At 43.0% G+C, this 13,250-nt stretch overlaps 1 protein-coding gene across 6 annotated transcripts in view; it reads left to right on the top strand.

The window, feature by feature from the left end:
- Window positions 1-13,250, top strand: part of FAM118B (family with sequence similarity 118 member B) — an 85,095-nt gene that overhangs the window by 53,472 nt on the left and 18,373 nt on the right. For all 6 annotated transcript variants that reach the window (XM_012529307.4, XM_058289450.2, XM_012529306.3 and 3 more), the window contains one exon: window positions 4,481-4,733. In XM_012529307.4, coding sequence (XP_012384761.1) covers window positions 4,481-4,733 — 253 coding nt within the window. The remainder of the gene's footprint in view (window positions 1-4,480; window positions 4,734-13,250) is intronic.

Below are 13,250 nucleotides of genomic sequence, written 5' to 3' on the forward strand. Positions count from 1 at the left end.
CTCAATTTTTTCCTTTTTCTTTTTTCTCTATCTGTTCTTCTATCTGTGATTTCAGGTGCCGTATCTTCTAATTCACTAATTCTTTCCTCTGGCTGTTCACATCTGTTGTGTGAGTGTAGTGTATTTTTAATCTCTTCTGTTGTGCCTTCCATTACCATAAGTTCCATTACTTTTCTCTGTATGTTTTCAGTTTCTTCTTTATGCTCTCTCAGTGTCTTTTTTTTTTTTGCCTTTATTTTTTTAATATTACATTCAAAAAATATTAGGTCCCCATATACCCCCCACCCCCCTCACCCCACTCCTCCCCCCATAGCAACATTCTCCTTCATCATCATGAGACATTCATTGCATTTGGTGAATACATCTCTGACCACCGTTGCACCTCATGGTGTATGGTCCACATCATAGCCCACACTCTCCCATGTTCCATCCAGTGGGCCATGGGAGGACATACAATGTCCGGTCACTGTCCCTGCAGCATCACCCAGGACAACTCCAAGTCCCGAGAATGCCTCCACATCTCATCTCTTCCTCCTATTCGCCACACCCAGCAGCCACCATGGCCACTTTCTCCACACCAATGCCACATTTTCTTCGATTACTAATCACAATAGTTTATGAATAGAATATCAGTAAGTCTACTCTAATCCATATTCTATTCCTACATCCTGTGGACCTTGGAATGGTTGTGTCCACTCCACATCTATTTCAAGAGGAGGCTTAGATTCCAGATGGATGCTGGATGCAATCCTCCTGCTTTCGGTTGTAGGCACTCTTGGCTCCATGGAGTCTGTTGAGGCTCAGGGCCTGCTATCATATGGCCAGTCCAGAGATTCAGATCCCCTGGGTGTATCTTAAACCCTAGCACCAACTACAGTTCTGGTAAAAGTTAATAGGAGAGGCTTGTAAAAAAATCACATCTGAGTCCAGCTTCATCACACAGAAACACATCAGTGTCTTCTTAATATCCTTTATCTTTTCCTTCATCTCCTTAAATTTATTTAGTGGGTTTGTATGGACATCTGTATTAGTCTGCCAAAGGGGTACTGATGGAAAGTACTATCAGCAAACAAGACTCTTGCCTAGGGTGTTACTGCTTTTTAGCTTTGTGTTAAGGCTCTTCTTTGACACTTGGCTGAGCATATTATAAATCTGTAGAATTACCCATGTTTAACTGATAAAAAACTGGTCTAGGGACCCACGAAAGTTGTGCAGGCAAGTTCCAAAGGGTCAGTTCCTTTGCGGTGGCCTTTCTTAGTCTCCCTGTCTTGCTCCTTCTTGGAATTCTGTGTCCCCTGGCCTCCAGAGTCCAAGGGTGTATCGCTTCCCTCTGCACCCACCTGTGCCTGCCTATGCCAGTGAGACCTCCAACAGAGGCCACCCACGCTACCTCTCCTGCATCCAGTAAGGCCGCCCTCACTGACCTCCCGTGCCACTTCCCTTGCCACTTCTCCTGCGCTCAGCAAAGCCACCCTCAGGGACCACCTGCTCTGCTTCCTTTGCACCCCTGCCGCTTCCCATGTGCCTGGCAAACCTTCCTGTCTTCTTGCCTTTTCTAGAGGATGAATGTGCCCTGCTACTCCCAGCAGTATATCTTGTATCTCCTGCTGGTTTGTTTTGGTTCAACTCCCATGTGGGGGCTTATCCTTATTTGTTCATATTTAAGAGAAAACACTAAAAAACCAGCAGTTGGAAAACTTCTATGTGCATAAAGGCCTTGTTTGCTGATGGGCTGGGCTCTACGGCTGAGGAACTCCCACTTCTCAGAATCCATGGTGTTGCTGTCTAGCTGGCCATTTTTTCCAAAGAGGAATCCTCCCATCGCCTAACTGGGTGGGGGATGGGTGCAGGTACAAGTTTGGCTGCCAGTATTCTAGGAGTCTTCCCTAGGGAGAGGGGACTGGGGGAACTCTCTTATTTCATATATGGATTTTTTCTTAATCCCTCTGTTTTCACTATTTCTCCCCTCCACTCCAAACTACCCAGTGTCCATTGGTTCAACCTCTCCAGAAGGCAAGACTCTAGACTTCTGCCAGGATGGGAGAGGGAGGTTAGAGTTCTGACTGCTTCTAACCAGACTTGAAACTCCTGTTTTAGCCCTACCTGCCCCTCTGCTTTCAGAGATGCCTGAACATTCCCAAGGTTATGCAGAGGGCTGTTACTTTACAACTTCAAAAAATTTGTTGACTTCTCTTGTCTGCTGCCATCTTTTCTCATTCTCCTTTTTGATTTATGCCTTTAAAAAAAAATACTTGTACTGTTATTTGGTAGTTTAAACACAGCTGTTAAATTTTTCCTTTTTAACTGGAAATCTTAGATTAGTGAAAATTATATTAATAGCTCAAATCTATGCATGTCTATGGTAAAAAATTCGAATAGTACAGCAGTATAAAGTGAACATCAAAGTTCTTTATTCCCCCAATCCTGCTCCCCAGAGTAAACTGCTATTTACAGCTCTTGGGAATACTTCTAGAAATGTTCTTTGTATGTGTGTATTTGTGTAGTCTTGATTCCCCTGAACTTGAAACAATTTATCATTTGCTTCTAACATCTATTACCAGTCTTCTCCAGTAGACTAAACTTTTGAGATCAGGGACTCCATCTTGTTCTGAGATAATCACTAGTGCCTTGCATAGTACCCTGAACTTTATAGGGTTTTCATAATTAGTGAATGACCGAATGTAGAATTTGGGGGTAGGAAAGATGATTCTAGAGTTTGTTCCCCAAAGCCAGGTTTCCCAAGACTGAAAGTGATGTTCCTTTTATAGTGTTTTTTTTTTTCCCTACACATCTGCCCCCCACCCAGCCCAAGATGGCTCTGTCGTCTCTCTGCTCATTTGTCCACTCGTCATCTGCTTTTCTTATTTAGAAGGCACCAGGAACCAAACCCAGGACTTCCCATGTGGAAGGTGGGAACCCAGCCTCTTGAGCCACATCTGCTCCCTGCTCATTTGTGTGCTCATTCTCTCTGTTCATTGCATTTGCTTGTTGTGTCATCTCGACTTCTTAAGGAGGCACCGGAAACTGAACCCAGGATCTTCCATGTGAGAGGCAGGCACCCAACTGCTTGACCCACATTTGCTCCCCTTTTTATAGTGTTTTTGTTTCCTAGGCTGCTGAAAGCAGATACCATGAAATGGATTGGCTTAAACAATAGGAATTTATTAACTTTAAGAGTTTGAGGCCAAGAAAATTTCCAAATCAAGTTATCATAAAGGCAATGTTTTCTTCCCAAAGACTAGCTGCCTGCAGTCTGTGGCACCTCTGCCACATGGCAACACATATCCTGGAATCTCCTGGTCTCTCCCTTCTCCTCAGGGGTTCACTACTTTCAGCTTCTTACTTCTCTGGCTTTCTCTTTTTCTCTGTATTTATTCCATTTATAAAGGACTCCAGTAAGAGGATTACAACTCATTCTGAACCGGTGGGTCACACCTTAACTAAAGTAGTCTCATCAGAGGGCTCTATGCCAATGGGTCCATACCAACAGTAATGGATTTGATTTAAGAACATGTTTTTCTGAGGGTACATGCAGTTTCAGACCACCACTTTTAGTTATATCAAAATGCTGATCTCTGTCCATTCATTTTTATCATCATTTGGATAAATGTTAGGATAGGCAGTTTCTTGGATAAAAACATATCATTAGCAAAAATTAAAACTGGCAAAACCAGGGATTTTAGCGTAGTCTCCAGGATGAAAGGAGGAAAAAGCAAAAACTAAAACAACTTAAACTTGTACTCATACTATCTTATGTATAAGCTTCAGGACAAAAATTTGCATATGTTATATCATGGTGAAAAAGGAATTTTTCCATCTTTTTGTCACATCCTTTGGTTATTTCTTTGTTGTTTATGTAGGTAAATTAGATTTCTGTGTTTTGAGAACTCTCTGATGACCAGTTTCATTTTCTTCCTTTGCCTGAAGATATCTAGAACAAAACTGAGGGCAGTTTTGTTCCCATATTTGACTATCTCATGCTCAGTTTATCTTAATAATATATAAAATGTGGGGGTAAATTTTTGTTGTCTTTCATTTTCTGTTTTACGTTTCTCAATAATAGGAATTTTTGTTATGTTTTGTTATGTTTCTCTCTTTCTGGAATTCAAATCAAACATGTGCTTTTAAAACTTAATGTTGGTTTAAAATGAATTTATTTGGCAGAACTCTACTGAGCTCTAATATATTTGGATCTTTTCCTGAGATGAGAAGGTTTTCTTAGGTTGAGAGGACAATAAAGGAAAAAGTTGATTCCAAAATTTTTTTTTATGATTCGTAAGATAGGTTTGTGGCTTTGTTTTTCAGTGGGCATTAGCATGATATTCTGGTCTTTTTGCTTAAGCTAATTTAGAGAGGTGTCAGAAACTGGTTTGTCATCTTTACAACTATAAAAGGTACAGCTGAATACCACGGCTTTAGTTAAAATAGGCTTTCTGTGGACTTCATATTTATTGTATGTTCGTGTATTTCATTTTTTCAGGAAGCTGCTTCCAAGCTTGAAAACAAAGAAGCCTCGAGAACTTGTGCTGGTGATTGGCACAGGCATCAGTGCTGCAGTTGCACCTCAGGTTCCAGCCCTAAAATCCTGGAAGGGGCTCATTCAGGCCTTACTGGATGCTGCCATTGATTTTGATCTTCTGGAAGATGAGGAGAGCAAGAAGTTTCAGAAATGTCTCCATGAAGACAAGAACCTCGTCCATGTTGCCCATGACCTCATCCAGAAACTCTCTCCCGTGAGTATCCCCGTATGTGCTGTGGAGTTTCAGATTGCTTAAAACCATGGCTAGCATGCTCAATGTCATATTCATTTCTAGCTTGTCAGTTTACGTCACATTCAGCTTGTCTGCAAAATGTCTATCTAAGAACCCTATTCAGTTAGTTTTCTTGACCTCTTTTCACTTTGGTTTTTATGTGTGTGAGTGTAGTGCTGCTTTTGAGGCCTTTATACTTAGGAAAATGAAACTGCTCTATCCCTTTATCATTGCGCTTAGAATTATGTTTGTTGGTGTTCTTTGATTTGCATTTCCTCTTCTACATTCATTACTATAAAAGCTATGTTCTCCAGCATCCATACCTCTTAGGGAACCTCAGAAATACTGGAGATATTATCATTGTATGCATAAAGTAGGACCAACTTTTAATGTTTTTTTTTTAAAGGCAATTACTCAAAAATATTTTTAAGGAATTTTAGTCTCATTTTTTGGTCTTGTCTTGTTTTGTCTGAGTTGAGTAGCAGCTTAACTCATAAAATAAAGGGCCTTTTTTGTCTTGCTTTGTCTTAATTTCTTAAAAATCTGGATTCCCTTTAGATAGATCGGGGACAATTGAGTAGCTAAAGCATGTTCTAAATCTTAGTAAGTCGGGGTTCCCTTGAAAAGAATATAATTCTTAGATGTTAAAAAATCATTTTTCAGTGATGTTTTTTTTTTCAATGTCCTAGAGGTATCAGAAAGAGGTGGCATTAAAGATTAACTTAAAAGACAGACATTTAAAAGTAATTTCTTCCTGGTTCATGACTCATAAGAGTCTTAGGGCTTTTTACTTATTCTTTTCATTCCCTTGCCCTTAATTGGGACAAATCATTACTAATCTAGGACAGCGTAAAGAATGAATAGATTTGAAAGAGCTCATGAGATTCCACCACCTCACTCTATATACAAAAATGACATCTGTTAGACCAAAGACCTAAATCTAAGAGCTAAAACGATTTAAAAACTTCTTAGAAGAAACAGATGTAAATCTTGATTTTTTTAAAACTTTATTTTGTACGTTTAATAATTGAAAATATAAACAATTAAAAACTGAAAAGAAAACATAGTTGAATAAAAACTTATATTTCTTATTAAATGTACTGGATACATATAAAAAATTTTTTTAATCATGCAATATGTTACACAATATATTTGGTTCATAGTAACGCAGTCATACATTATCTGTCCTTTTGTGTCTGGCTTGCTTCACTCAATATAATGTCTTCCAGGTTCATCCATGTCATCATATGTTTTACGACTTCATTTCTTCTTACAAGCTGCATAATATTCCATTGTGTGAATAGACTACAGTTGGTTTATTCATTCTTCTGTTGATGGACACATGGGTTGTTTCCTACTTTTGGCAATTGTGAAGAATGTTGCTGTGAACATCGGTGCGCAGATATCTGTTCATGTCACTGCTCTCAGTTCTTCTGGGTATATATCCAGTGTAAATCTTGATTTAGGCAGATTTCTTAGATATGACACCAAAAGCAGAGCCAACAAAAGGAAAAAAGGTCTAGAATATATGAATATATTTGCATATATATTTAAGAATATATAAAAGAACTGTTTTAACTCAGAAATAAAACGACAAATGATCCATTTAAAATAGGCAAGTGATTTGAATAGATTTTGCTCCAAAGAAGATACACATATGGCCATTAAGGTCTTGGATAGGTGTTCAGTGTTGTCAGTCATTAGAGAAATGCAAATCAAAAGCACAATGAAAAACGATTTCATACCATGTAGGATGGTTATAATAAAAAAGAGACATGTTGGCGAGAATGTGAATTTAAAACTCTTGTGTTACTTACAGTAAGTGAAGTGGTATAGCCACTTTGGAAAACAGTTTGGCAGTTCCTCAAAAAGTTAAAGTTAGCCGTGGGAATCATTAATTCTACTCTAAGATACATGCCCACGAGAACTGAAAACATTGTTCACAAAAACTCTACACAAATGGTCATGGAAGCATTACTCGTAGTAGCCCAAAAGTGGAAATAGCCCAAATGTCCTTCAGCACATGAAAGGATAAATAAAAATGTGGGATATCCACACAGTGGAATATTGTTCAGGCATAAAATGGAATGATATATTGATACATGCTACAATATAGATGAACCTTGTAAGCATTATGCTAAATAAAAGAAGCCAGACAAAAAGTCACATATTGTGTATTTCCATTTATATGAAATTTCTAGAATAAGACTGGGGACAGTGAAGAGTGACTGCTAATGGGATCAGGGCACAGAGTTTCCTTTTGGGGTTATGAAAATGTTCTCGAATTAGATAGTAGTGGTTACACACAACTTTGTGAATATTCTGAAAAATCACTGAACTGTGCACTCTAAAAGAGTGAGTTTTATGGCATGTGAATTATATCAATTTTAAAAATCAGAAGGTATGCAAACATTTTAATTTGGTAGTACTAATAAAATGTTAAATTTCTTAAATTTTAAAATTCTTCCCAACTCATTTTATGAGGTCAGTATTGCCTTGATATCAAAATCAGACAAAGATATCACAAGAATAGAAAAGACAAATCAATGTATCCTATGAGCTTGCACACTAAAATCTTCAATGAAATACTGAATCCAGCAGCATATAAAAAGAATTTTACACCATGACCAGGTGGGACTTATACCAGGAATGCAAGGTTGGTTTAACATCTGAAAATCAATTAATATATCATTTCAATAGGATAAAAAGCAACATGATCTCAATAGATGCATAAGAGGCATTTGACATAATTCAACATCCTTTTATAATAAAAAAACTCAACAAACAAGCAATAGAAGGAAACTGCCTCAACCTGATAATACAGGACATTAAAACAAACAAAAGAATACAGTTAACATACTTAATGGTGAAAGACTAAATGCTTTCCCCCTCAGATCAGGAACAAGACAAGAATGTTTGCTCTCAACACTTCTACTCCACATTGTATTAGAAATTCTAGCAAGGGAAATAAGGAAGAAAAAGAAATAAAAGGCAATCTCTGTTCACAGATGATATAATCTTATTAATATATGTAAAAAATTCTAGAAAATCCACTAAAAAACTGTTAGAACTAATAAATGAGGTCGGCACACAAGATAGAACATCAGTTTACAAAAATCATTTGTATTTCTGTGACTTTCAATGAACAACCAAAAATGAAATTAAGAGAACAACTCCATTTACAATAGCATCAAAAAGAATTAACCATAGTGTGATGGTTAATTTTATGTGTCAGTTTTGTTAAGTTATGTTAAGTCATTTGATCAAACACTGGCCTCGTTCTTGCATATTAGGTGTCCATGATTGCGTGAGTCAATTCCCTATAATCTTTTTATGTTTGTATAAGAACTCCATACACATATCTACACACATTAACATAAACACATATATCCTGTTGGTTTTGTATCTCTAAGAATCATGAATGATACACTTATTCAGTTTAGGAAAAGCAAATGTGGCTCAACCAGTTGAGCACCCACTTACCACATGGGAGATCCCAGGTTCAGGTCCTGATGTCTCCTTGGGAGGCATGGGACAAGTTAAAAAATAGAGAGAGAGAGAGAGATAAAGAGTAACATAAATCTTTTTTTTAAAAAGGAATAAATTTAGGGGAGAAGATGTAGCTCAAGTGGTTGCATGCCTGCTTCCCACATAGGAGGTCCTGGGTTCAATCCCTGGTACCTCCAAAAGAAATTTAATAAACGAAGTGTGAAACTTACTCTCTGAAATCTACAGAATAGTGGCTGAAAGAAATTAAAGCTCTAAATAAATAGAAAAACATCCCATGTTTGTGGATCAGAAAACTTAATATTGTTAAGATGGCATTACTCCCAATTTTAGTTTCTAAAGTGGCCCATACCAAAGTAACACAAACTGGGTGGCTTCAAACAACAGAAATTTGTCCTCTGACAGTTCTGAAGCCTACAGATCTGAATCGAATTGTCAGCAGGGCCACTCCACTCTGCAGGCTCTGTGGGAAGAACCCTTCCGGGCCTCTAGCCCCGCTTCGACTAAACGGGCAGTCCTTCACCTTCTTGGCCTGTGGCTCCATCACTCTGGTCTCTGCTTTTGTCCTTACATGGCCTCCTTCCCCTTGCGTATATCTCCAAATCTGTTCTTTTGAGTGCCCCAGTTATTGGACGTAGGGCCCACCCATATCTGTTTTGGCCTCATCCTAACTTGACTGCATCTGCAGAGGCCCTCTTTCCAAATTAGGTGATAGACACAGGTACCAGAGGTTAGAACTTCAGCCTGTGTTTTGTAAAGACACACTTAACCAAATACATTTCCCAATTAATCTACAGGTTTAGTGCAATCCCAGTCCCAGCCAATTTCTTTGTATAACCTGTGAAACTAATTTTAAAATTCCTTTGGAATTGCAGGGAACCCGTAGTAGCCAAATAATCTTGAAAAAGAACAAAGTAGGAAGACTTACACCTAACTGATTTCAAAACTTCCTGCAGGGAAGCAAATGTGGCTCAACTGATAGATATGGAGGGTCCAGGGTTCAATCCCCAGGCCTCCTGACCCATGTGGTGAGCTGGTCCACACGCAGTGCTGACACGCACAAGGAGTACTGTGCCACATGGGCGCCCCATGTGCAAGGAATGCGCCCCACAAGGAGAGCTGTCCTGTGTAAAAAAAAGGTACAGCCTGCCCAGGAGCGGTGCCACACACACACAGAGCTGACGCAGCAAGATGACGCAACAAAAAGGAGACGCAGTTTCCCAGTGCTGCCTAACAATGCAGGCGGATGCAGAACACACAGCAAATGGACACAAAGCAGACAACGGGGGGAAGGGGAGAAAAATAAATAAATAAATAAATTTTTAAAAGAAAAACAAAAAAAACTTACTACAAAGCAACAGTAGTCATTACAGCATCGTACTGGCACAGGAATGGATGTATAGATCAATGGAATAGAATGGAATCTAGGAATAAAATCATGTCCATGGTCAAGCATCTTTTTGACAATGGTGCCAGGCCCATACATTGGGAAAGAACAAGTCTTTTCAATAAATTATGTTGGGACAACTCAATAGCTGAATACAAAAGAATGAAGTACTACTGTTGACTCACACCATATATAAAAATTAACCAAAATGTACCAATGGCCTACTTATATGAGCTTAAACCTTAAAACTCTTAGCAGAAAACGTTGGGGTAAATCTTTGTAACCTTTGTTTTGGCAAAGGACACTTAGATATGGCACTGAAAGTATGATCAACAAAATTAAAAGCTAGGTACATTGAATGTCAAGAAAAGTAAAACTGTAACAAGATATTATCAAGAAAGAGAAGACAAGTTATAGAATGAGGAAATTTTGCAAGTCATAACTGATAAGGGTTTAGTATTCAGAGTGTATATAAAGAACTCTTGTAACTCAACAACAAAAAACACATAGTTAAAATAGTGTTTAATGGAACAGACTTCCCCCCAAAGAACATAAACATCTGGCCAATAAGCACAGGAAAAAAATGCTCCGTGTCATTCGTCTCCAGGGCAGTGCCAATCAAAACCACATTGAGAGAGGGGCAGATGTGGCTCAAGTGGTTGAGCGCTCACTTCCCACACGGGAGGCCCCAGGCTCAATCCCTGGCCCTGGTTCCTCAAAAAACAAAAACGAACAGAAAAGCATACTCATTGAGAGGCACAGCTCGCACCCCCTGTGCCCACCCACCGCACCCGCTCACCATACAGGGTCATGCCCAGGCTGTGCTTGGGACCCCAAGAGCTGGGCGCAGCCTGAGAGGAAACTGAGGAGCCATGAGCCGCCTGCCCAGGAGGGTCGCGGCACTGCTGCGTGGGTGCTCGTGGCACGCACAGAAGCCCAAAAGCACTGCTGCTGTTTTGAAGGACTCTGCCCCACGTGCTATATGTGCCGTGACCACGAGGACTGCTGTGGCTCGAGGTGCTGCGTGCAGGCCCTCCCCATGCAGAGGCTCTGGTGCTGCTCACCCCTGCCAGCTCTAGAGTTCTGAGCAGTGTTTAGTCCCAAAGCTCAACCTCTCTGAGGGAAATGCTCGGGTTCAGGCGGAGCAGCTGACCCTTGAGAGCTAGTAAACGCCGGCCGGCCAGGCTGCAGGGCTCCCCCGCTGACGGGCATGCGCTTCCGCTGCGGGGCTGGCCTCTTCATCCGCAGGGCCAGGGGCCCCCTCCACTGACTGCGGAGCTGGTGTCCAGCATGTCCTAGGCCAGGCAGCCCCCCAAGCCCACGCCAGGAGCCCGGCAGCCAGGGCCGCCAGAATACACGGACGCCGGAGGGTTGGGAACAAACCCTGCCATGGACCCCATGGTGCCGGCCTTCCAGGTCCAGCCCAGCTCAGCCCAGGGGAGCGCGGCGGGGCCGCACCCCTTCTACTCTAACACGCTCCCGCCCCATGTGAACAGGTGGGGAAGGCCAAGGGAGCAGGACCCCGCGCCCCCCCAGGGCAGGAGCTGCTGCTGGACCCCCGCTGAGAGGCACAGGCTCCCCACCACAGACACCTTCAGCAGCCTTCTCCGCCCCCTGCAGTGTTCATTTCAAGGAATTACCCTGCGAGCCACTGAGGGCAGAGAGCTCTTTTGATGTCTTCATGCCAGCACAGCTGCCTTTCAAGTTTTCTGTGGAGAATTCCCACAGGCTCCTCCTACGCTGCTTCCATGTAGATGCAATCTGTGCTCGCCGGCAGGGGGTTGGCAGTGCCCAGGGGCTGTGTGTTCCCAGGCCGGAGTGCCCAGATCCTCAGGAGAGGGAGAGGAGCCGGGTGCACCGTGAGCCCGTGGAGGGGTCCGGGCACGCTCCACCCCCCGGGCAGGAAGCCCCCGTGGCCGGGAGTATCGCCGCTCGGCTGCAGCGAGACCTGTCAGCTCCGGGTCTGAGCCTGCCCTCAGCCCTCCTCAGGGCCTGGTGAGAGAGCCCTCCCACAGGAGGGAACCTCTTCCCGCTTTCCGGTCTCCAGCCACGGGGCGGTGGCTCGACCTGAAGATGGGCTCCCCTCTGCCCACACAGGGCTGGGAAAGCAGAGCCGTGCAGCTCCCACTGCAGGGAGGTGAGCCCCAGGGCCAGGTCTGCCCGGGTATCTGCAGTTACCTCAGAATCCCCAAGGAAAATGCCGTCAGCTGGATGGGAAGTCATTTCCTGTCCCATCGACTGGAACATTGCGTCTTAGGAGCTCCTGGTTTGACTTGGACAAAAAACATCCCCCCCTTTTTTGTGCTCATGTGGAAGTCACTTGTTTGTACGGCATCATGTGCTTCAGGACCAGGCGCCAGGGTGGCCTTCCTGGGTGCTCTGGTTCTCTGGGCTTCTCTCAGGCCCAGGAGTTTCCTGCCTCCTTCCCAAAGGCAGTTCTGTGATGGTCGGCCGGGATGGGCACCTCCAAAGCACAGCTCTTCCATTCAGGGGCACCTCTGGGAAGGAGGTCACATCGGGGCCCCTTAGGAGAGAATGGAGAGGTGTCCCGGCAGGAGCACCCACAGCCAGTCAGAGCCTGGGGCAAGCGGGTGGCTTGGGTTTGGTTTTAGCAGGTTGGTATTGTAGCCTGCTGAAAGCAATAGTCCCCGGATTGCAGGCCCGGCGAGCCCTTCAGAGAGGAGGGAATTGATTTTCATGGACAGTTTAATCGAATTTAGAAGAAAGAAGGCGCAGTTAGAAATGCAGGCCCCTGGGCAGCCCCCCGGAGCAGTCAGTGGGCAGAGATGCTCCCTTCCCCTACGTAGTGGGAAGTGTTGATAGTGCATTCGTCCCCAGAGTTAGACCTGATGTGCTGTGTAGACCAGGGGCAGAGCAGTGTAGCCAGGACACTAAATCCAAAAATGTGTAGTACTGGGGGGGGAAGGAAGGTGCTTTTTTAAAAAACAATTTTATTGAGATACACTCATATGCAAGCCATACAAAGTATACAATTGGTGGCTTTTGGAATAATCGTGGACTTGTGCATTTGGTGCCACAGTTGGTTTTAGAACATTTTCATTACTCCAAAAAGGAAAACCCCGTGCCCCTTAGCAGTCACTCTCAATGGGAGGTGCCTTTTTTTTTAGGCAAGGGAGTGAAGAGTTTATTAAGAAACAAGAAAACAAGTACACGGTCCGAGGCATGGACCGCAGGCATGCTGCAGAAGGAGCCGCGCCTCGTGGAACTCGAGTGTGGGAACCTCTCGCTGTCGGGGATTCTGCGTGGTTCCATTTCCCCACACCGAGGAGCTCAATGTCCGTGCTCTGCCAGGGTCTTCGTTGTTTGGGAGAGACACTAAGGAATAGGGATGGGGCCGAGCTCACTGCTCCAACACTTGCTCTAAACACAAGGAACCTGGGAGCTTCCTAAGAATTCCATGGGAATTGCTTGAAAACAAAATAACCACCGCTGGAAACGCAGTTTGTGAACCAGATGCTACCAGTGTCTTTGATGTCCCTGTGAGATCTGTGAACCCTGTCACCACTGCAGTACCTGCACCCTCTCGGGTCCTTGGTTCAGACAAGGAGACAAAGCACATTTGCTGTCTACAATCAAGGAACAGC

The sequence above is a fragment of the Dasypus novemcinctus genome, chromosome 27, assembly GCF_030445035.2.
Source record: "Dasypus novemcinctus isolate mDasNov1 chromosome 27, mDasNov1.1.hap2, whole genome shotgun sequence".
Lineage (NCBI taxonomy): Eukaryota > Metazoa > Chordata > Mammalia > Cingulata > Dasypodidae > Dasypus > Dasypus novemcinctus.